This window comes from Panicum virgatum, chromosome 2N (assembly GCF_016808335.1).
Source record: "Panicum virgatum strain AP13 chromosome 2N, P.virgatum_v5, whole genome shotgun sequence".
NCBI classification, from domain to species: Eukaryota; Viridiplantae; Streptophyta; class Magnoliopsida; order Poales; family Poaceae; genus Panicum; species Panicum virgatum.
This window is the reverse complement of record NC_053146.1, coordinates 61,453,037-61,477,313: the sequence shown is the minus strand read 5'-3', so window position 1 is coordinate 61,477,313 and position 24,277 is coordinate 61,453,037. Positions and strand designations below refer to the sequence as shown.

General features: G+C 50.7%; 2 protein-coding genes and 1 long non-coding RNA gene across 3 annotated transcripts; all 3 read right to left on the bottom strand.

Annotated features, from left to right (window-relative positions):
* Positions 1-5,612: 5,612 nt before the first annotated feature.
* Positions 5,613-7,874, bottom strand: LOC120658969. The gene is made up of 2 exons (XR_005668895.1): positions 7,466-7,874; positions 5,613-5,934 (listed from the first exon to the last, which is right to left on the bottom strand). It is a non-coding gene; the product is annotated as an uncharacterized LOC120658969 (long non-coding RNA).
* A 1,854-nt stretch (positions 7,875-9,728) lies between these two features.
* LOC120658968 (F-box/FBD/LRR-repeat protein At1g16930-like) lies at positions 9,729-13,671 on the bottom strand. The gene is made up of 3 exons (XM_039937071.1): positions 12,681-13,671; positions 10,338-10,505; positions 9,729-10,220 (listed from the first exon to the last, which is right to left on the bottom strand). Exons 1-3 carry the CDS (start codon positions 13,632-13,634, stop codon positions 9,801-9,803), a joined length of 1,542 nt encoding a protein of 513 aa, XP_039793005.1. The 5' UTR covers positions 13,635-13,671; the 3' UTR covers positions 9,729-9,800.
* A 5,665-nt stretch (positions 13,672-19,336) lies between these two features.
* On the bottom strand, positions 19,337-20,875 carry LOC120658967. Its single transcript, XM_039937070.1, has 3 exons — positions 20,675-20,875; positions 19,930-20,109; positions 19,337-19,802 (listed from the first exon to the last, which is right to left on the bottom strand). Exons 1-3 carry the CDS (start codon positions 20,738-20,740, stop codon positions 19,479-19,481), a joined length of 570 nt encoding a protein of 189 aa, XP_039793004.1. The 5' UTR covers positions 20,741-20,875; the 3' UTR covers positions 19,337-19,478.
* Positions 20,876-24,277: the final 3,402 nt, after the last annotated feature.

Sequence of the window (24,277 nt, the reverse complement as noted above, 5' to 3'; positions counted from 1 at the left end):
AGATTTTTCTTTTTGATTTCAATGTACTCCCAAGAAAGGATGTGGTTGAAGGAAGAAGCGGTTTTGCAGCTACTCCTTTTTTTTTACTTAAAAAATTGTCAGACATTGAGGTGTATTGATGAAAGATGTTCATCTCAGATGTTGTAATTTATCCAGAATTGTTAGTTTGATTCATTCGAATAGAACCACATGATGATTCTGAATGTTAATGCCTTTCTAAATCAATTGTTTTTTCAAGATTTTGATTTAAATGTTTTATCAATAATACTCAGCCGCTGGGAAGCAAATGAATAAGCAGTGAGTAAGCCACCCAAGCATGCGGGTCGCGCGGGATTGTGTTTTGTGCCACCATGTCCACGAAATACATATCAGCTGCATGGTCAAATTAGTGGCTGGCCGCAAACCCGCAAAACTAACTTGGTGGCAACCTTTGTGGGTTTGCGATCAGCTGCAACCCGCCCCGCCTGCAGCCTGACGAGAGTATCTCCAACAAACTAGATATAATTCTAGTTAAGAACATCTCCAAAAGACCCTTTATATCTTTTCTAGTTCACAGAAATAGAGATTTTTGTGAGAAAATGTCCTCCAACAGCCTCTTCAAAATATCTAAACATAGACATCCTCTATTACGGATTTCTCGATATCCAAAGATGGAGAGCGAAAATGACTCTCTAGACTACATACAAGAAAAACTGTTGAAAACTACAAGGATATATAAAATGATTTTTATTCAAATAAGTCTCTAAATAATGATTTAGAGAGTAGATTTTAGAAAGGTTATTGGAGATGCTTCTGTAAAAAAAACTATAGGATGGAAACCCAACAGACTCTTCAAATCTTAACTCTCCATTTTATAAGTTAACTCAAGTTCTCGTAGATAGATCCCTAGATCTAGCAGAAAGCACCCTAGAAGTTTTGCAATCAAAGCAATGTATTCCTTCATTCACGGTTCTGGTGGGGGAGGCTCTGGCCGGCTGGATTCTGTCAAGGGGTCGTGGGGAATGGGAAGAAGCCGAGGCAGTCCTCAAGCAGGCCATCGTCGCCATCCGCGCATGTGAACTGCGACGCCTTGCCGCCATCGGGGAAGGAGACCACAGACAGCCGTAGCAGCAAGCTTGCAGCGGAGGTAGCCGTCGGACACGGGCACCAGCTCTTGGACACGCATCTGGACTGCACCACGATCTTGATGGGCAGTCGGAGGATGATCTCATCTCAGCCAGCGCGCCGCGAGGCAGCTACCAGGGGAGGATGTGGACGCCCACGTCTCTTTGGCCTCTAGCGGGTCAGCCGGGGCGCCTCCGCCGCAGGAAAGCCTATTTATCGCATATGCGATAAATCGTCAACCCATCGCAGAAGGGAATCGCAGAACCGTGCGGCGCCCGCCCCTGCCCCTGTTCATCTTCTACCTCGAGCCAGGAGAGGGGGCGCGGCAGCCCGCGGGCTAGGGGAGGGGGGCCGGGAAGTGGTGGTAGGGGGGAGCGGCCGCCGGCGAGGTCGCCGGCGGCCGGGGTGGTGGCGGGTGGCGGCGGCCTTTAGGTTTCGGGTTGCCGGGGTCCGGGGCGGCTCCATGTCCTCCGGCTATAGAAGAGGAGGGGGCCGGGGGCGGCGGCGGCCCGGCGGCGGCGGCGGTTCGGCCGGCGGAGGGCGAGGCGGCGCGGGAGCGCCGCTGGCCGAGCAGGGCCGGACAACCAGTGGGCGGTGGCCGGCGGCGGGGGCGAGACGTTGGACGGGCAGCGCGGCGGTGTGCTTGGTTAGGGTTGGCAGCGGTGGAGGGCGACGGCGGAGGCGCCGGAGGCGGCGCCGGAGCCAGGGGAGGCAGGGGATGGCGGGGGAGAAGAGGACGGGGCGGAGGACGGCTTCTGCGACAGCTCCGCGCGAGCTCGCATGTGCGAGGAATAGACACCCCCTCTGTCGCTGCACGTTAGCTGGAAAGGGCGCCAGGTGGCCACGCGCTCCTCCGCCACCGAGCGCCGGCTTGGATGGCCGGCCCTACGCACCTCCGCCGCCGCGCGCTTTTTGGGACGGGCGGTTGGGCAGGGCGCACGAGGATGGAGTGGAGGGGCGGTGACGACGTGTGGGTGGAGCAAGTGGCGCGGGGAAGAGGAGCACATGTGGAAGGAGGGAGATGGCAAGCCCTACGTGCTCGGCAAAGATGCCTAGTGGATGCGAGGGGATATTGAGCGAGATATAGAAGAGAGTAAGATGGAGAGACTATTGGATTGAGTTTTTACTATTATTTTTCTATTTTTACCAATTCGAATGGATTTAACTAGTTTTTGAAGTTGCTCTAAGTACATCTAGTCTTTTTTTTCGGAGGTGAATGCGCAAAACGTAAATCAATGGGAATTTCTCAAATAGAGTATACATTACAAAATAGAAAAAAAATCATTCTAGCATCTTTGTTGCTCAACTTTGTAACCATCGATATACAGAAACAAAAAAAACTCCCTCCAAACCGCAAATATAAGACCATTTTGGGTTTATCCTGAATAAAAAAAGTTTACATCGACTGCATCGGCATCTAAAATTTTAATATTGTATATGAAAGTACTTTTCATATTATGAAGCCTGAGCCCCAGCTCACGAGGACAGTGATCTCACTCTGTTATTTGGGGGGAGAAATGCATATTCTATATGAACAATATTAAATTGTTCCTAGAAGTTTGTCATTTTCAAAAAATCGTATGGATTATATGGAAGGTGGATCTTAGTTAGATACGAATACTATGCCCGTTTGGATGGGCTAAATAAAATAGAGCTAAAGTCTAGCCTATATAGAAATGGGCTAAACATGGGATAATAATCAAGAGCTAATCAGGGTTAATTGGTTCTAACCCTCAATTCGCCCTTACATGTGCAATTAGGTCAGTAATTCGTTTACATTTAATCCTCCTATTTGATATATCCAAATACTCACTGTAGATTTAACCTGAACAGAAGCAGCGAATTCATTAGACCACATTTGCCATACTATAGGACAAACTATATTGCACCACAACCACAAGTTTTCTCATGCCAGCACAATTCCTAAGGATATACAGCATAATTATTCCCTTAATTGAAGCCATGCTTCACCACCGAGACCTTGGACTTCAATTTAATTTATGTGTCACACTTCCATAAATCTGGTGTATGACAGATCTTGGATCTAGCACCGTGTGCATACAATTCTTTTTGCTACTTATATAATGACATCAAACACTACTCTATGAATATTCTCATACACTATTTCAGAGGGTATCCTTGGTATCCACAAGTGACCAAGATAAAAGATGACATCAAGGAGACAAAATACTTCCATATGAATTGATGGATTGCGAGCAATAAACTGATGCTGAACCGGAAACTTGAGATCGGGCACGCCAACGACGGTTGTGCTCAATCTCAAGATCTGGAGTTACATGAGGATCTCCAGATAATTCTTACTTGATTTCTCTAATAGACTAGTCTTCTTTCTTTATACAGAGTGGATTGCGGAGCCACAGGAGCCGCAGGGGCAAGCCCCACAGCAGGAGGATCGTGGGGAGCAAATCCAAGGCCCATCTCACCCTAGCACTGAGCCGCAGACTCAAGGCAAGCCCCGGTGCACATCCTAATATTTAAATTATATCATCTATATATGTCTCTAATATTTGTGCATTAGGTTTAGGAATTGGTTGAAACCTTAGTTGCATGATTCCTAGTTTTTCCTGGGCCTCATACTAGTATGAATAGGTCGTTAGCACTGCTATGCTTAATAGGGCTCGATAGAAGTCGAGTGATAATTCTATCACTCGCGAGATATAGGATGTCCTTATATTACAGTATGTGCTTTATTATATTCGAGATGGAAGGTAAGGGATGGGAGACCGGATGGGAGAAGGTATAGCCCCATCTGTGTTGATTAAGGACCGTTCCGTTGTCGGCTGTGCTGATCGGGGATTGAATTGTACTAACCGCATGCCGGGAGTAGGAGGTAGTCGAAACCGGCAAGCCGAGTACTGCCTTGCTTCGAAAGTACAGAACTTCATCACCACCCCCTTAGGGTGAGTCGAGTAGTCGCGGATAAATGGGATGCATATGTTTACTTTTGGTGGTCTCACGTTGAGCTCGACTGACTATATGTAGGTGGGGCGGTTCTGTAGTTCGAGGCGGGGAGGGGAAAGGTTGGTGCGTAGGGTCCGACGGGGCTTTTGCGTGCCGTGTTGGTTAGGTTCACCTTGCAAGGTTAAATCGGATCGATTCGCCGTGTCTCGCGGTCATGAGGGCCCTGATCTCTTGGTCACATCGTAGTAAGGAATTGGAATAAATTGAGATGAGATGTGGATTGCCATGATCTAAACTAATGGTTTGCTCACCATGATTGCTGTAGATTTACAAAACATTGGAGCTTAGTAGTTTGATTACTTTATATTGAAACTAAAACATAGAAATAAGGACTCACTTGTAGTTGTATTTTTCCGCAAAACCAACCACCGGCCAAAAAACTTTGCATGTCTAGTTATGTGGGCTAAGTATACCCAATGGTCGGGTAAGCCTTACTGAGTATTAGTATACTCAGGGTTTGTTGCCACCATTATTTTCAGGACAGACAGAAGTTGACTTCTGCCTCTGCTGTATCAAGTTCATCCGCCGGGATGCAGAGGGTTGGGAGGTGGTGGAGCGAGACTGAGACCCCTAGGTTAGGGAGTGGTCGGTTGCACACTTTAGGGCAGAGTGTGCAGCTCCTCAATTTTTGACCAGTCATGGTTAATCAGGGTTTATGCAGGCTAGTGTAGTTGTAGGATATAGTCTACTAAAACTTTCGGACATCGGCTGTAAAGTTGTAAATTATGCAAAGTTTGTAGATTATTCGTATATTTGAACTCGGGTTGTAAAACCTAATGTTTGGTACTCATATGGTGTTTATATTTTTAAGTATTACGTTATGTTTGTACCATCTGCGCCCTCCTTCGTATGGGACTTCCGGTGTTGTTTTGATTGGCCGTGGGTCGAGAAAAGATTGCCAAATTAAGCCGTTAAGCTAATGCGCCCGATGTGTTCGAATGACGGCCATTACACTTAACTGAGTTTTAATTTGACGGTTCCGTCACACTCGCCCACCAGACGCCGCGAGGCGAACCGCGGCCAGGAAGAGACACGCTCCGGGGCGACGTGGCTGGGCGAGTACGGCATCTGGAGCTCGAGGCGGCGGACCGTCGTCGCCGCGGCGAGCGCGTCCAGGACGGCGTCGACGCGGTCCGGCGACCGGACCGTGGGCTCCGCCGCCTCGTGCCTGTTGCGGAAATAGAGCTCGGGGAGGCTGGTCCAGACGCGGCGCCAGCGGCGGGAGAGGACGCTGGTGCGCGCGGTCTCGGCGGTGCAGCGGAGGTGGACCAGGATGGCGTTGAGGAGGTCGTCGGGGAGGCCGCTGATGCGGTCCGCCCCGTCGCCGGCCTGATCCGCGGCCATGATGGACTGCGCGCGCGCGGTGGATCGCAGCGGCCTCGATCTCGGCGGCGGACGGCGGCGTCTACGGCCGACTCGTTTCCTCGGATTCAATCTTGCTATGGAGCGTTCGATTTGATCCGCTTTTATACCATGCAAATTTGCTTCGTGCGTGCGTGTATGTAATCTGCCGGGATCGCGTAACATTGGTACGATCTATTCATTTCCTCTCTGATTTTTTTTTAGAAAAATACCAGAAAGGTAATTCGTATCAAAGAAAATAATTAGTGGTAAAAAAAGATAACTTGACACAAAATGATATAAAAAAATAAAATTATATCGAAAAGTTCTCTCATGTTTCCTCTCATTTCGATACCGTCTACTCGTTTCTTCCGATTCAATCTAGCGAATCACTTCTCCATCTTTGTAAAGGAAAAATTGATTCTCTAGATCGGCGGATGGTCGATGATGGCTTTTGCTTACCTTGTGCACTTTGTACATGCTCGCCCCCGACGTAACGTATTGGTGCTGCATTTGATTTTTAATCGCACAAGTTAGTTCATGAGTATATATAGGAGGCCATTTGGAAAGACTTCTAAAATAGCTTCACCAGCGAAAAAAATTAGCTTCTGGATAAAAAAAATCTAGCTTCACCTGCTTTCTTGTTCAATTTAGCACGGAGTTACAAAATGGCTTTAATCTAAGCTATAGTACCTCATTTTTTTGCAAAACAGGTGAAGTCGAGGCCACAATAAGCACTCACAAATAAGCTCTTTAATTTAAGCTATAGTACCTCAATTTTTGCAAAACAGGTGAAGTCGAAGCCACAATAAGCACTCACAAACAAGCTCTATGTAGTGTACAGTGTACATGAACTAAGTACGTACGAGACATCTGATAGAAGGATGCTTTTTTTTGCGAATGAATAGAAGCAAGCAATGCTCTTACATAGTGTTATTAAACATATCACTCTAAAAGCAGGTTGTGGAAAACTAAATAAAACCTTGGAATATCTAAAACACCCAAGCTTTGTTCCACAAGCACATTTTGTCTATATGGCCGGGGGTTAAACAGAGCCCCAGAGGCATCCTCACTTGGTGAAGTCCCCTAGCTAGCTCATTTATAGAAGTGTGTGGCTTATGGATAAACAAATCCGCTGTTTGTGTTTACCAAATCGATTAGAATCAGGAAAAGAAATCAAAACAAAACAGAAAAACCAGGTTTAGGGTTTCCGGACTTACCAGATCCGGAGCACCAAGGACGCCGGCAAGGTCGAGGACGGCCGGATCTACGGGATTTATGGAGGGATAGTCAGGTTTGGGGACGGATTTGAGTTGAGGAAGTGAGTCGACTAGTAAAGATGCAAAAGTAGGGATGAAAACAAAGAGCAGAGGGCGAGCGGGGTAGAGTGGACGGCCAATAGGACGACCGGCTTCTGGTAGTTTAGGGCAACGGCGGCGAGCCGGCGACCGGAGTAGGAGAAGAGGGTCAGATTGAGATGGGAAGGAGAAGGAGAGAGGCGGAGGGGTCGATCTAGGGTTAGGGTTAGGCGAGGGGAGTGGAGGGGGCGAATGAGAGGCAGGGGGAGGCCGGGGGGCGCGGCCGGCGCCTTATACCCGCTCCGCTGGGCTGGGCCGGCAGCAGGCCTCCCAACGGCTCTTTTGCCTGGCAGCCTGGCCTGGCCTGGGGAGCGGGCCGTGGGCCGTGCCTGGGCCGCGTGCCGCCCGCCGGGCCGATCGGGCCGGCCTTTTCGGGCCATGCCTGGACGCGTCTAGCGGGCTGGACCTCAGGCCCAGGCACGGCCCGACTTCGGGACCGTGCCGCCCATAACCCGAAAATCCCCGGGCCCGGGCCGGGCTCATGCCGGGCTTTTTTGGGCCGGGCCTCGGGCCCCATGGGTATCGGGCCAAATGGCCAACTATAGTGGTTACTCATTTTGTAATAAAGGATTAAATAATCATATCATATTATTTAGCTGTAAGAGATCAATATATTGATGCATGACTTGTATTCTCTGACTGGTTCCTTGCATAAATAATGCGTAGAGCTAGTAGCGTACCTTCCATAATTGGACTGTCAGGTTCAACTCGTGGACGGCGTTAAACCGGAGCATCAGCGTCGCCACCTGCTGAGAGTTCCAGCAGTTCCCGGCAATCTCCAGGCGCTGCAGATGGCGTCCGGCCTCTCGGAGACGATGCCGGGGCGGGTCGTACGGGCCATGCTAGCACACCTCCAAGAGCTTGGGCGCGACGATGTCGGCGTCGCTAAAGATCCTCGGGGACGACGAAAACACCTTCAGCTTCGGGGCGATAACCTGGAGACTGGCGTCGGATTTCACGTCCAGCATGTCGTCCATCTCGAGCCGCTCTAGCGAGTCGAAGCGTATGGAGAGGACAGTAGGCAGGTCTCGCCTCCTCACGAGGACGACCCGCTTCAGGAAGAGCTCCTTCAAGCGCGGGCAGCGGGAGTCCAGGACGTCTCCCAGCTCGCGGCCGTCCACGCGGGCTCCCTTTATCCTCAGGCTGGCCAGCGCCGCGAACGTGCCCGAGGCGGGGTGCGGCCAACCTGGGTGCGGCGGGAACAGCAGCGTGTACCCCTTGGCGCTGAGGGTGATCGCCGTGACCCTCTTGCACGGGGGCAGCACGACCTGGCCCCAGTCGTGGCGCAGCGACAGCCGGAGCTCGCCGGCGACGCGCAGCGAGGCGAACTGCATCAGCGGGCAGTCAGTCACCACCCACGGATGGAAGCCAGCGCAGCGGGGAGATCTCGAGGAGCCTAATGGCCGTCCCGGCGTACGCGGCCAGCGCGGCGCCCACGAGATCGGGCGCCAGCCAGCAGTCGGGGGCGCCGGAGCGGCAGCGGAAGGAGAGCTCGGGGAGGTGGGCCCAGACGCGGCGCCAGCGGCGGGAGAGGACGCTGGTGCGCGCGGCGTCGCGGAGGCGGATCAGGATGGCGTGGAGGAGGTCGTCGGGGAGGCTGCTGATGCGGTCGACGCCGCCATCGCTGCCCCCCTCCTCCGTGGCCATGGTCGTTGCGGCGGCGACCCGGATGACGCGTGATCCGCGACTTATTATGGTTCCGGTGCCGTGCGGGTCGCGTCATCACGGCAAGGGCCATGGGCCCGCCGCGAGCCTGAAAGCTAAGGTGGGCCGGGCGGCTGGGTGGGTTGGCCTACCACGCGCGCTTGTTGCTACTCAAATTTGGCAGCAATTTGTTCAGATCAGTGACAGAGCTGAAAACTAAACGCTTGAGACCACTCGTTAACAGATGCATGCGTACCCACCATATCTCTTAGATATTAATATTTATTACCGGAGCGAGGATCCTAATGATAAAAGTATCATGACTTGTCGATAGTCAAGGTTGTTTATTTCTTAGCTATTCTAGTGATTTTAAAGGTCATTTGACTGTTGAAAGGATGGTTTACTACTTGGTACGAACTGTTATATCCCACCATGACAACTCCCATGAACTTTTTTGTTTTGTTTTGTCTTATCCTTCCATATATGCCACTAATTGAAAAACATTAATCAATGTAGTTAACTTGCCACTCATTTCAGTTAAGTTTCTACTACAAAACAAGTGCTTATGTACTGCCTTCAAATGGTCAATCAATTAACCGACGGGACTAACAGTTAACTCTTCGTACCAATTGGATTAAACCATGGGCAAAGGTTAAATTACCCCTTCAGAAAAGGATTGACTTCACCAAAGGATATCAGCACCACTAATGTTCTCATTATCCAAGACCTTATGGGGAGTAACGCGATAATTACTGTGACACCCTGGTCCAGGGATTAATAGGATTAATAGGATACTCATACCAACAAGTTGCAACTTCTTTTCCTGAAGCCGATCTCCAAAGAACTCCAAGGTTAAGCGTGCTTGGCCCGGAGAAATTTGGGGATGGGTGACCGACCAAAAAGTTCTTCCCGGGTGCGCACGAGTGAGGACAAAGTGTGCAGAAAAGACTGGTGTTGGTTTGTGAGGCCAGTCTATGTCCTAGAAAGCAGCCAGATGTAAGCGGGCCCGGCCTCAGGGAGGCAAGACGTTACAATTACCTGGTGGGAAAATCGTGATCCATCAGCAAGGTAAACCAACAATGTGGGCTCCCATGTCTAACTTACAGCAACACTACCTTAAAGTTCAACCACTGGGAACAGATGAATAGTTACTTCGATCGATGGCCGAGGATTCAAGCAAAAAAATCATGAAAACGCAGACAACAACCAACAAGGCAACAACTGAAGATAAACAATTAAGTAGTGGCAGCACACCCTGATCAAAGTCTCCAGAGATTTGCCTCAGTTACCAGAAGGTTGCCTCATTATAATCAGTGAATTAGCACAATAGACCTGGTTAGAAAGTCAAATGAAGTAATGAACCAGTTTTCTTCACTGCACATGGCTTATCTCATGTTCAAGCAAATCGGCAAAGGTCATCAGCTCTACAGCTAAGTAGCGCTTTGCACTGATGTGTATCACAACAGTGGAGCAGGATTCCTCCCACTCATCTCCCACGCGAACAACACTGAATTCAAACTTGTTACTCAGGAGACAAATTTCGCAGATCTTCTCGCACATATCCTCCCTTATGAAAGGGCAGGTGCACGACATGTTGCTGACCACCTTTTTTAGCACTGGTGCGTTGCATCCGAGTAGCAGCTCCACAAATTCAGCTTGTGCATCTGAGGATACTTCGTCTGATATCAGATTGATCTCTACCTCATCCAGTAAATATAGGTTGATATCACCAGTTCCGCGGCCCTTTGGAGAATCACATGGGCAGCCCAATAATCTGCATAGACCATTCACCTGAAAAGCAATTACGCACAGCCTTTAACATTAAACCATAACACAGTCACAGATTATTCAATGTCTTAAAGTACTATAGAATAACAGAGAATCCAATTGAACTTAAACAGATGTTACCATGAATTCCAAGTAAACCACAAACTTCTTTACACCTGTGGAACTCCTGAGGAGATGCAGCAAACTTGGTATGGAACTATGGGAAGTACTTGTTGATTGTACCACCAAGACATCACAACAGGGAAGCATGTCCACATTCTCCAAGAAGCTCATGTAACCATCTCCCCCCTACCAAAACCACAGGTGTGAATCTGTCAAAAAAAAAGGCAAGACTAATCCAGGATTTTGCTGTGACGTCATAAGTTTTCTGAATTTTGTACAATAAGGTTTTCAAATTTCAAGCAGCAAGCGGCATGTCAGTCTGCTGCAATCTTTATCTCAGATCCTCCTGTTTTAGCAGCAAATATCAAATTTGTTAATTTCAGTAAATCCAGCAGGAAGGTGTAGTAAGACGATGAAGCAGGGGACCAAATTTCTAAACATAAAAGCTTCTAAGGGGAACTGGTGGATAGTTGGATGCAGGTTCAGCTATAATCTGGTCAGTTTGAAAGTTAAATTTTGCATGTAGAAAGTTTTATCTTTGCACCCTAGCATTTCAGCTAAGTCAATTGAGAATTTGCCCGTCCCAATTCAATAAGGAAAACTTCGGTTGAGCTACAATAATTTTGATCCCAGAACCTTAACTTTTAGCAATATAAAAAAGTGGATTTTGCTAATTTCGCGAAATCCTTATATGGCGCGCGTGCGCTGCTACCTGTAGCAGCGCACGGCCCGTCGCCGCTGCCGCCGCCTGCTGGGCGACCTAGGGTTTGCGGCAAGGGGAGGGGGCGGCCCGGGAGGGTGGGAGGTGGGCGGAGCGGCCGCCGCCGAGGTCGTCGGCGGCCGGGGTGGTGGCGGGAGATGGCGGCCTTAGAGTCCGGGTTGCCGGGGGTGGGGGCGGGTTCCCATGGCCGCCGGCCATAGAGGAGGGTCCGGGGGTGGCGGCGGCGCGGCGGTGGAGGCGGGTTGGCCAGCGGAGGGCGCGGCGGCGCAGGAGCGCCGCCGTCCGGGCGGTGCCGGACAACCGGTGGCCGGCGGCGGGGGCGACGGGACGGCGCGACGGCGGCGCGGTGGCGTGCTCGGTTAGGGAGGGCGGCAGCAGAGGCAGCGGAGGCCGCCGGAGCCGGAGGAGGTGGTCGACGGCAGGGTTTTAAAATCCGACCGGACCGGCCTAACCGCCGCCCTCCGGTACCGGTTTACCGGACCGGTTAGGCCGGTAACCGGTGGAAACCGGTTGAATTCAAATCCAAATTCAAATAAATTCAAAAACTCACATGCAACCGGTTCCGACCGGTTTACCGGCCGGTTTGACCGGTTTACCGGCCGGTTTTACCGGTTTACCGGTCGGTTTTACCGGTTTGAAAATCAAAAGTTCCCGTGCAACCGGTTTACCGGCCGGTTTGACCGGTTTACCGGCCGGTTTGACCGGTTTGATCGGTGGGCCTTCATGGGCCGGCCCATTTTTTTCTTTTTCTTTTTTGATTTAACTTTAAATTCCCACAAACTATACTAAATGAATGATTTTTTTAGAAAATTTGACACCATTAGATTCATCACACCTTGAAGTATTTTTAGGAATTTTTTGGGAATTTTTCATTTTTTGAATTTAAATTTAAAATTTGAATTTTGGCCGGTTGGGTACCGGCCGAAACCGGAACCGGACCGGACCGGTTTGACCGGTAACCGGTCAAACCGGACCGGTTCCCACCGGTTAGGTTAACCTTGGTCGACGGCGGGGGCGACAGGAGGAAGGAGGAAGGAGGAAGAAAGGAGGAAGAAAGGAGGAAGAAGAGAGGAAGGAGAAGAACAGTAAAAATACCTGTTTGTCGCCAGCGAACAATCGCCATCTAGCATCCCCCCTAATTTCGGGCAAACTAGCAGCAAGATAACATCAAAAGAGTGACCTAGGGCGGGGAGGGCAGACAGGGAACTGGTGGGAAGTTTGATGTAAGTTTCAGCAGTGTCCATAGTATAAGTAGTCCTGTTTGGAAGTAAATATTTGCTTATAGGAAGTTCATTTTAGCAACCGGGAATTGCAGTGAAGTCATTTTTTTAATCTTTCTTCACACTTTGCTGTTGAGGTTAAAATCTAGTTGAAAGCTAAATTGTTGAGAACTTTCTTTTTTTCGAGAATACACAAGAGAGCTGTGTATCATTGCATTAAGAAGAAAAAAATTGTTAAAAGCTTACAACACGGGCCAAAAAGGGTGCACGCACACCTCAATTGTTGTTGTTGAGAACTTTCAATCTACGTTTTGAGAAGTTATCTATTGCACTATTTCTCATGTACTGTAACGATGCATTTGCAGGACCTAAAGAAGATTGCGCATAGGTAACTAATCCATACAAGAATTGAAGACTCACATGTGGAATCGAGATATCTACTATCAGCTGATCGACAGTGTCGAACCGCTGCAGTAGCTCTGCCGTTGTTGAACTCAAGGTGAGCACTAGCCGCCGGAGATGACGCCCTGTCTCAGTAAACTGATGTCTAAGCGGGTCGAAGCAATCGTCCTCCCAAGCGACCTCCCCTAACTCCGGCGCGGTGATGTAAGTCTTGTCGGCGTTCGACATGGACAACCGCTCGAGACTTGGGGCGGCAACGTCCAGCCGCCGCGTGTTCTTGATGTGGAAGTCCAGCCGCCTTAGCGAGTCCGAGCGGATGCAGACGACGGACTCGGCGAGGAACGGGGACAGCCGAACGGCGAGCTCCTCCAGGCGCGGGCACCAGCAGAACACGAATTCCTCCAGCTCGCGGCTGTCCATGCGTGCGTCGCGTACGTTCACGTAGGTCAGCGCCGCGAACGTGCCGGCCGCCGGCATCCGGAGCCGGAAGCGGTACCCGAGCCACAGCGTGATCTCCGTGACCCTCTCGCACACGGGGAGACGCAGATCCTCCTCCTCCACCACCGCGCCGCCCGTCGCCGCTGGTGGCAGCATGATGCAGAGGTCCCCCGCGACGCGCCGCGAGGCGAAGCGCAGCCATGGGGCGACGCGGTCGGCCGAAAGGCCGCTGCCCCAGGGCGGCAGGTGGTCCAGGGACACGTTGAGGCGCGTCACGGTCGGCACGCTGCAGGCGTCGAGCGCGCCGTCGACGGTGCCGATGCCCGGGACCGGCGCTAGGACGGAGTCGAGGCGGAGCTCGGAGAGGTCGGCCCAGAGGCGGCGCCAGCGGCGGGAGAGGACGCTGGTGCGCACCGCAGCGGGGGTGGAGGCTACGCGGTGCAGGATCTGGTGGAGGAGATCGTCGGGGAGTTCGCTGATGCGGTCCGCCCCGTGCCGATGGCGGAGGCGGCGGTCGGCAAGGGCCGCGGCCATCTGCGCCTACGGTGGCTCGGATCTAACGGAGTGCGAGGAGGGGCGTGCCGAATTCCTGGGATTTAGGATTCGAGTTCGACTTCATATATCACTCCGTTGCGAGGAAATGTACGGCAGATTTCTTTTTTCCCCTTTGAAACAAGTATGGTAGATTTTTATTTCTTTGGAACAAGTATAGCAGATTATTTTATTCTAGTTTTGTGGTAAATATTTCTTTGGAACCATGTTACAAAGCAAATGATTACATAGACTGAGACGCACGCACAATCACCCATGTAACTAAGCGCGTGCAATTCTATCTATCCCTAAGACTGAGCCGGTAGATCTCAAAAGTGATAAAGCTATAGGAGCATCGCTATCAACTGATACGTCGGGCGTCGGCTACCATCAAAAAGAGTAATCCCGGTTAAATCCAAAAATTCGAGCGCTCATACTTGGTCGAGAACTCGGGCTGCACACGTTCGACATGAATAACCTTATCAAAAAAGTTATGCTCAATTCGCAATTTTGTATTAAATATTAAATTATGAATGAATAGTTTGGAAACCTGAATTAGGAAGTTTTATTTGTTAAGAACACCAAAGTAAGAATCAAATTATAAATTTTAATTAAACTATAAAGCTGAGAAAAAATCCCACTTATAATTAGTAAGAGGTGAATTGCTCAAAGACGTTTCAACATAAAACTTCACATATTCTTGAAATATTTCCAGAACACCAAGCTTTTCTAAAATCCAACGAAGAATGGGATTCAAGTCCAATTTTTATGATTTGGTATCAATTCTTGAAAAATCTCCAAATCAATCTCCGTCAACCTGTTTGCCCCCAAAATATAAGGTCAAAATACTAGATTTGAAGAAGCCATTAGTAGGATGTTTTGACCATCAAATTCTTATAATATAACAACAAATAATACAAAATCAATGTCGTATAAAATATAAACATGGTGATGCACCTTTTGTACAAATATAATTTGACTAATTGCCACTCGTACTTCAGATTATGATATGGCCTATAAAAATACTCAAGGAGTCGTGTAAGATCAACAACACAAACAAATCTAGATACTGCCTTAGTTTTTTTTTCATATGTCGTATTATAATAATAGCTAAATGTTATCTGTCAAGTACTCAAATCTTAGATGTGCCACAGTTTTTAAAACATACATTTGGTTGTGTTCCCACAACTGTGGGCTACATATATATAGCATTTTAGTATCAACCAAATAACACAAACCAATTCAGGGAGAACTATTTTCAGTTTCTCTTCAACACCAAAAACAAATTTGACCTTTTAACGTAAATTCAGCACAAAAGTACTTTTTCGTCAACAATTTTAGCACAAAATTAGCTCGCTAACACCTTAACTACCACATGCAAAATTAACACAAATGTTCACTAGTTACCACAAATTCAGCTCAAAAGGTACCTTTTCGTCCACAGGTTCCTGGTTTCTGTCTGATCTTTGATCCGCGACTGGGAAGCAACAAATTTCAGTGCAGTGATGGTCAGCACACCATAACGGATCGCAAGTCATAAACCATGTTCTGTATGTATTATGGAACTGATCAGAGTAGGGGCTGGCAGGTATGCCCGTGCAGATTCCTGAACATTGGTCCCTCGTAGGCAAAGCAGCGAGCACCTGGTGCGCAGCCGCCGGCGACATGCCATGCCTAGCGATTTAGCGAACGCTCGGAGACGGTGGCATCGGTGTCAGGCGTGTGTACCTTGCAAAGCAGGCGAATATACGTGTTCCGGCCTTCCGAGGGTGACCGCACCTGGAGGGCGTGGCGTTACGGCACACGCAGGCGAGCTGCGCGTGTCGACGAGACGACGACCAATGCCGGGAACAGCCGGATGGACTCTGTGGTGGCGTCGTGGAGGTGGCGCATGCCGCGCATCGGCGTGTCCAGCGCACGCAGCACGTCAAGCAGAAAGGGGACGAGTCGTCTGTGTTCCCGTGGTTGGTGGCGGCGCACACCCCGTGGCTCTCGCGCACGAGCTAATCCTCCACGTCGGGGCCGGTGGAGTGGAGAGCAGGGACCCTCCCAGAATAACCATATTGGCGTCGTCGTCGACGACGTCGTGTCGTGCCCGGCAAGCAGGGAGCTGGTGGCCAGTGACCCTTGGAGGCTCTCGTTGCTCGCGGTCGCGGCAAAGCGAGACAAGACGCGGGAGGTCGTCCCAGACTGACAGTCAGCGCGGCGGCGCTCCGGCGAGCCATGGCACGCAGCGGAAACAGCGTCGCGGCGACGACCAGGGGCGGACGGTGAATCAAATGCCGACCGAGGGTGGACGGTATTCAAGTACCGTCCTTCCATGGGTCCCTGTCAACCGTGGGATCGATCATGTGCGGTCTGGATCATGCGAGATCTGCCCGCATGGACTCCTTCGTCCTCGTCAGTCATCTAGCAGCGCGCGACGCGATGCTGGAGGCCGGACGGAGTTCAGCGGCATGAATTGGCAGATCTCCTCCCCGCGCGTCGCGTTCAGCATCCGGGAGAAGCGAAGCCATCAACCCAGCACGTCGTGTCGGCGTGGCACATCGTGATCGCAGTCGCGGTCGCGCCCGCGCCGGGCGCCGTCGAGCGGGCCTTCTCTGAGTCTCTGAGCTGCCGTCGTCAGCAGCTCAACGCGGAGCGCCTCCATGCCGGCCGCCAGTAGACCATGTATACGGGTAGGCCGGGCATCGGGTGGCACGGCACCACGTATGGCGGCTTCACCTCCCGTCTGCTTGCTGCCGCCGCCGAATCGCCGATGCGCGCGACCCCGATCGGCGCCACGGCGTACCTGCAGCCGGCGGCCTCCTCCCCTCCTCCCCGTGGACGACGGTGACGACGGCGCCCGGCTCTCCGGTCCCCATCGTGCGGGCAACGCTCCGGCGAGGCACAGCACGCAGCGGACGCGGCGAAGGCCAGGGGCGGACGGTAAACCAAATGCCAACCGGGGCGTCGGATCGAGCACGTGCGGTCCAGATCATCGCCATGGGCCCGAGCAAAGCGTCCATGGGCTGATGTGCCCGAGCAAGGAGGTGGCCAGCCGGCCGGCTTCGGCAGACCGCCGGAGATGCGCGAAAGCCGCCGACGGAGATGAAGCCGCCACTTCCTCGCGCCGCGACCTAAACCCGTCGATCTTCCTGGCGAGCCCTGTGGCGGAGCCGCGGATCGGAACACAGCCCTCGCCGTCAAATCCATGATCTTGTCATCTCCCGAACCCATGCGGTGGCCGGCTTGCGCTCCGTGGGGTGGACGACGAACCAGCCAACGCTGTCCACGATGTCGTTGGACTTGGACAGGTCCCGGAGCTTCCTCGAGAACTCTTCGTCTTCGACATACGCATGGATCCCCTTGCCACTCCGGTCGCGACCTCTGAGGAGTCGTGCATCAGCGGGAGCTCGTCTCTGAGGAACGTGATGCCTTGTCTTCTCCCTGCTCCTTCGATAAATCCGCTGTCTCCATCTTCGGCTCTTCCAATTGCAGCAGGGCCGCGAGCTTTGGGAAGGCGACGCCCATTGGCTATCGCCGCCGCGGCCGCCGCCATGATCGTGCGCACGGCGGAACGACGCCAAGGGTTTATGTCGCTCGGCTAACAAGATTTTTTTAGGGGCTTTGGTACGGTACTCCAATTACCTTTTAGGAGGTAAGAGTTCAAATAAATCTTAGCCCTTGAATATTAGGAGAAAAACTAAATAAGTAATTAATTAAGGAAAAATCTGCCGGCTATCCTAACTACCTGCATGCTGCTTCCGTGGATATAGGAGGGGCTTGCAAGTTTGCATGTACGCATGCATGAAAATCTGGATATCCTCCCCTATTTCGTTAGGATTCAATTGTGTGCACGTTTCTTAATTACATGCTGGTAGCTAGACACAATGAAAATCTGGATATCCTCCCCTATTTCGTTAGGATTCATTGTGTGCACTGTTCTTAATTACATGCTGGTAGCTAGACACATTTGTTACATGTCGATCTCTCTGCTTGTTTGGAAAATATTTTTTTCAAGTTTGTCATACACATCTCAAGTTAGATCTTGAAGGTATATATGCATCTCATATCATTACAAAATAACATTATAAACTCACCGTGGTTCCTTCATATGTCACAAAAAATGATGCAAACTCAAGTATGCAAAGGCTCCAATCATGTTCGTGTCATTTCCCAAGAAAAACAAAAAAGTTATGCTCACACATGTACACATACTCCATCGACGTATCGATCATGTCAGATCCAAATTGTACATGATACATCATGTATTTATGTTAAAACTCGTGATGGCAAAAAAAAAATATTACATACAATCTGCTGGTATATATCACTACTACAGACCCGCGTGGTAGAACCGGGACAAAATGTCCCTCGCGCTAAAAAATCTTTGCGCCCTGCGGGATTCAAACTCAAGACCTATTGCCTAGCGCATGGCTTCCTTACCAACTCACCTAAATAGTACATGTGACTTAGTAAAGAATAACTCCCTTTTGAACTATCACGTGGAGGCCCCTTTTGTCCGGGTTGGTACCTCCAACCGGGACAAAAGGCCCCTGTCTCCCCCGCTGGCCCGGCTAGCCTTTGGACCCGGGACAAAAATCTCCTATTGTCCCGGGCTCAAAGGCAACCGGGACAAATGGCCTGGAACAAAAACCTATTCTGTAGTAGTGTATGTCACGTGCATGGAGGATAAAAAATAATTCTTGTCTCAATTTAATGGCCGGCACATCACATGGAAAAAAACAGAAATATGAGATTTCAACTAATCATGCATGCATGTTAGATCTAATACTCTATTTTCTAATTTAATATATATATAATAAAATTAAAACTATTACCTTCTAAGAGGTAATATGGCATTAGATCAACGGTCCACAGTTATTTGGGTGTACCATAGCAAATGCCTTTTTTTTATTGCTCGGCTAACAAAATTTTGGTCACCTCTAGTACGCTGACTCGATAAAGAACAGGTGAAGCATTGCTCTGTGCTGCGGAACGGCCAGGGTTCCAGCCAGGTCTCTAGCTCTTTAGCCCTTTCCTTGTGTACACACATGAATAAAAAATGACGAGACACGAGTTTTAGCTTAAAAACTCAAACTCAATGCTCGTCGACTTTTTTTTAAAAAAAATGAAGGCAGGATCTGCCATATCATTTAAGTACAAAGTCTTAATTACATAATAACTAAAATAAACTCCCTCGGGATTTTTCCTTTGTCCAACTTGTTACTGACTCGTACCTTTGTCTCTTTGTCAAACGTTGGCACATGTGTGTGGTGAATAAATTGCTAACAACATCTTAGGCATGGTTTGGAGAAAAATGTTTGGCATTGTGCGAAAAGCAAATAAAACAACAAATCCTGAAACGACACCTGCTGCAGCAACAAAAATGCTCTTCAAACAAACCTTTGGCGTGTAATACGATTATTATAGGACATAGGGGCGGAGCTGGGCCAGCCCAACACCTAGGGCCGCTCCATGGGCCGACCCGTAGAGACTGGACTGGGCCTTCACGCTAAAGTGTGCTACAGTATGGAAAATAGGCTGACGACAGTGGCTCTACCCTTTCCTCCGCCACTGTAGGATAAGAAACCTTGAATGTGATAGTACCTACATCTTATATGATGATGAAATTTCTCTCAATGAAAGCACAGGTCGTAATAAGATGCTTTCGAGATATGTTTGACACTTGTTTGATTTTTAAAAAAACAAACAAGTGCTGCTGATTGGTTGACGACATTCATTATCATCCTAGCAAGGAACATTCAAGACTAACTATGAACGCTAAACCAAGTATATATAGTTCATAGTTCAGACTCGTTAGATTTTCAATTATCACAAGACAAACTGTTGGCAGACTCATATCTAATACCAGTCATGCTCTTTGCACAGGCAGACACCCCTCTTATGTGACGAAGGACCACCGATCTCAAGTGTGGTGCTAGGGTGTGAGAAGCTCTTGATCTTCTCGTGTACTTCATCGCTTATAGCGACATCATCAGCCACATTGATCACCATCTTTTTAAGTGCCTTCTTGCACATGAACAACAGCTTCACCAAGTCGACATCTTCATCGGATCCTGTAAAGAAATGGAATTCGACCTCCTCAAGCAAATCCAGGGTGACATTTTCGGTTTTCAGCATCTCTTGTTGAACACAAGGGCAATGTAAATATTCGCATAGAGACACCTGATCAAAAAATAAAAGCTTTGCATGATGTGTAATCAACTTATTATAAAGAACCAATATAATGTAATATGTGTCCAGCAGATGAGTACGAAGAGTAGTTGTTGGTACTAAAGCAAAGCAAGCTTACTTTTGGTGCATCATGGTGGATCAACTCAATCTCCATCTTAGTAGTGCCACCACATTGCTTGAGGAGATGAAGCAAGCTTGACTTAATTGAATGTGCATCTACTTTTAGCCCCACTGTTAGAGCCTTGCACTTGGGAAGCTTCCTTGTATTCTCCAAGAATATAGGGTAAGCATTGGGGAACTGTGTCAACCAGATAAAAAAGAGTGGATAAAAATATATCATGGTCAAAGAGAACAATGCGTATATATATGCTCAACTACTACTATAATCTACGTCAGCCTAGAGTTTTCACATAGCCCCCAAGTAAAAAAAGAGGCAGTAGTGAAGAGTAATTGTTCTTGAGAAAACTGTGAAAATTGTACTTGAGTTTCCTGCATATCGCTGGGGAAATAGTGTCAAGGGAGTCTGAAATTCTTCTAAACATAATTGCAAACGTAGCAGGATCTTCCAAAGTGATCTAGTAAGTGATTGATAAGCTCAATTCGTATTAGCTTTAAATGATTTTACTAATGCTAGTTGGTTCACTTTTATTTGTCTCTGCTTTATTTGCTCCAATGCCCCCATCCCAACCAGTAGTGTCACAAAAATTACACGAAGATTTCTGTTGATTGAGATCTATATAGGAATTTAATATTGTATAAAAAAGTGAGTTAAGAATAGCATAGGGCTGATATGCACGTGTCGTGTCAAATATTCAGCTTCACCTGCAGAAGTAACACGAGAGCGGTCGGGAACAGAGACTCACTGGTAGAATGACGAGATGGAGGCTCAGTTCATCCGCAGCGTCAAACCTCTCCAGCAGTGGCGGCATCTGAGACCACTGCGTCCCCGCCAACCTGCGTCATCGATGAAGCGGTGCCGAGCCGGATCGTAGCCGTCGTCCCACTCCACCTCCGTCAGGATTGGGGCGGCGATGCGGGCTTCCGCGTAATCGCATCTTTGGAGTTGCAGCCACTCCAGGCCAGGGTTAACCAAACCGGTGGGAACCGGTCCGGTTTGACCGGTAATCGGTCAAATCAGTCCGGCCCGGTTTCGGTTTTGGCCCCCAATTCAAAATTCAAATTTAAATTTAAAAAATAAAAAATTTCTAAAAATACTTCAAGGTGCGACGAATCTAATGGTGTCAAATTTTCTCAAAAATTCGTCCATTTAGTATAGTTTGCGGGCATATGAAGTTAAATCAAAAAAGAAAAAGAAAAAAAGGGCCGGCCCATTAAGGCCCACCGCATATGGCGACCGGTAAATCGGGAAACCACTTTTAAACCATCGGATTTTTTGGTTAAAACACCGGTAACCGGTCAGACCGGACCGGTAAACCGGTCATACCGGTCGGTATATGTCGGTGTCCCGACCCGGGGGCCCGGATTCCAACTAGTAAATGCCGCGTGTTTTCTCGTCCCAGATGATGATGCAAGAGACAACACAGTAACACACGATTTATCCTGTTCCGGTCGCGGGGCCGTACGTCCAGCAAAGGGGGTGTGCGAGGGCATTGTATTATCTTGCACCCGAAGTGCTTGTAGTAGGGGGTACAAACGAGGCGAGAGAGGGAGGGAAGCTCCCAGGTCTCTGCTAGAAGAGGAGTCGAGTATGGCGATGGTCGTGAACGTAGGTGACCACAGTAGCTTAGGCCCAGAAGCGTCTGAGCGTCCTCAGAGAGAGAGAGCCAGAGAGCCAGGCTAAAGGAAGCCCGCCTCCTCCTTTTATAATCACAAGGAGGGGCGGCGCACATGAGTGGGGGCGTGAAAGTCGTCGTTTTTCCCCCGAATCGCGGGGTACTGTGGCCGAATACTGTAGGAAGTACACTGTGGGGCATGGCGTCAGGCGTGGCAGTCGTCCTAGATATCGTCCTTGGTCTTGCGGAGATCGCGCCGGCGTTTTGCCAACCCCTGCAAGTGGCGTGATGGCGTTTCGTGGGCCCTGCAGGTCAGGGTCTGGCGTACTCCAGCGGTGGCATTCTGCGGGCCCCGCAGGTCAAAGGCTTGCGTGCACCAGCGGTGGCGGGGCACGCGGCGGTCCCGGACCCCCTGGTCGGAGTACTGGCGTGCACATTAGGAGGTCCGGGAGGCACGTGGAGGTTCCGGACCCCTCGAGGGGGGATCCGGGACTCCGGCTGCGAACGATGGGCATCCCTCTTCGAGGTGCCTGTGGCGACACCGGACCCCCTCCCAAGCAGGAGGTGGGCCCGGGGCCATACGTATGATGAGGTAGAGTCCGGACGGTCGGAATCGGCAGAATAGTGACGGGGACTGTGCTGAGCGCGTTTTGTCCCGCGTCGCAAGTTCCACAGTGCCGCCACAGCGTCCGGAATGGCGGAGCAGTGTCCGAAGTCGGCGGATGGGACTCCGGTCGCAGCCATCATGAGGAATGGCGGTCTGACACTGTCTGTCCTGGGCGCCGTGGAGGAGTGGTCGGCTTTTAATTCCCCCGTATGGCAAGCAGTTGAGCGGCGGAGCCGTTCGTCCCTTATGCCGAGGGGTGGCCTCGAGCGAGGCGTAGATGAGTTACCCGCTCGAGGGACGTTCGCTGCCCTCGAACGAGGCGGAGATGACTTACCCGCTCGAGGGTAGATTCGCTACCCTCGAGCGAGGCGGAGATGTGTTGCGCGGTCGAGGGTCCCGAGGAGAGCAATCGAGCGAGGCGGAGATGACTTACCCGCTCGAGGGTAGATTGTCCGGCTGGCCCAAGAGGGGTGCGAATGGGCCGTAAGCTGGGCTTCTTTGAGTCCTTTGCCTTCTTCCAGGTTGGAAGGAGGCCGCGGGCCTTCGTGGGCCCGGTTGCCTTAACGTGTGTTTTGCGTTGTAAAGCGATCTTAGTACCCCGATTAGGGTGTCCCTAATCGTGGTACCCGACAGTAGCCCCCGAGACTTTGGTCGAGTCAAAGGATTCGGCCAAAGAGTGATTCGGCGATTTCCCCCTTGACGTGATCAGTCAAATGCCGCGCACCCGCCATACGCGCCTGAGCGCCAGCCCGGCGGATGTGACAACGCGCCAGTCGGGGTAGTGCGCCCGCGGGGGGAGTACTTCGAGGCGCGCGCCTCTTTGTTTGCTTGTTTTAAGGACAAGATGTGTCTGCGCGCTGAGGGGGGCCAGGGCGACGATGGCGCCCGCTGCTTGGCAGCTGGCGCTTTCGTCGTGCTGTCCCACACTCAGGGCCTTGGCCCCGTCTTCCCTGGTTGCCTTGCGGCACGCCGTTCGAGGGCGGTCGGCCTGGGCCGATGCTGTGCCGCCTAGCGTCCAGGGGCTCAGCTTCGCTTTATTTTGTTCAGTCGCGTCTCGGCGCGGTGACCGAGGGCATCCTTTGCTCGTGGAGCGCCGCGCCATCACGGGCGGTCCAAGCCTCCGCCCTTCGGCAGGGCCGAAGCTTGGCGCCCGACGCAGCTATAAATAGGGGTCGTAGGGTTCCCTTTCTTCTCCATCCACCCTGCTCTTTCTTCCAACACTGCCTAAGCCTCGTAATGTTTTCCTTTGCCTTTCATGACCGGCCCCCAGATGGGGTGGCCTGGCTTTTCAGGCTTTGGTGCTAGAAGAATGCTTGCGAGCGGTGGGGGAAGACCGGAGTGGGCGTGCGCACCATCCCTCAGCTTAAGGGGGATGGAGACGCCTGACCATGGCGCTGGTGCCAGGTCAGGTGGCTGTTGTTCGCATCATCTCCCGCGGTAACAAGGTTCCTCTCGGGGAGACGGTGCGGAGGGTGCTGTCTGCCAGCTCAACCCCCCGTGTAGTGTTCGGTGGAGGAGATGCTAGAAGAAAGCTTGCGAGGAAAGCATCCCGCTGGACCCGTGCGGCCTGGGGGCTGTTCCTCGCATCCCTAGTAGCCTGGCCGTTGCGTCAGCCAGGGGCTCGGTGCCTTTCTTCGTCGCTCGCTTCTTCCCAAGACAGGGAAAATTGCCACGCAGGTGGCAACGTGTTTGTATCTTTCGACAGCTTTGCGCCGGTAACCCTTTGTAATCTTTATTTGCATTGAGCAATAAAATCCCCTTTCTTTTTTGTGGGAAGTATGATCGAGGGTATAGGGGTGTACAGAGGGTTACAGTCCTCGAATATGTGTGAAGTCTCCTTCGCGTGGGCGCGTCAGCGCACCCGCAGGTGTAGCCCCCGAGGCCTTGGAGGAGAGTTTGTGCTCGTCCAAGGGCTATAAACGTTGCCCCACTGGGTTGCCTCACCGGGATGGTCGTCCAGCGTCTTTGTCAGCCAGCAACGGCACTCTTACAGCCGCCCTCGGCATTCTCTGTGCTGGTACAACGACCCGGCGTTCAGCTTAACCGTCAGGAGAGCGCACGTAAATAGCGGAGGATTTGGTTACACACGTGGAGCTTCGTAGTTGATGGTCGTCAACTTATTCGAG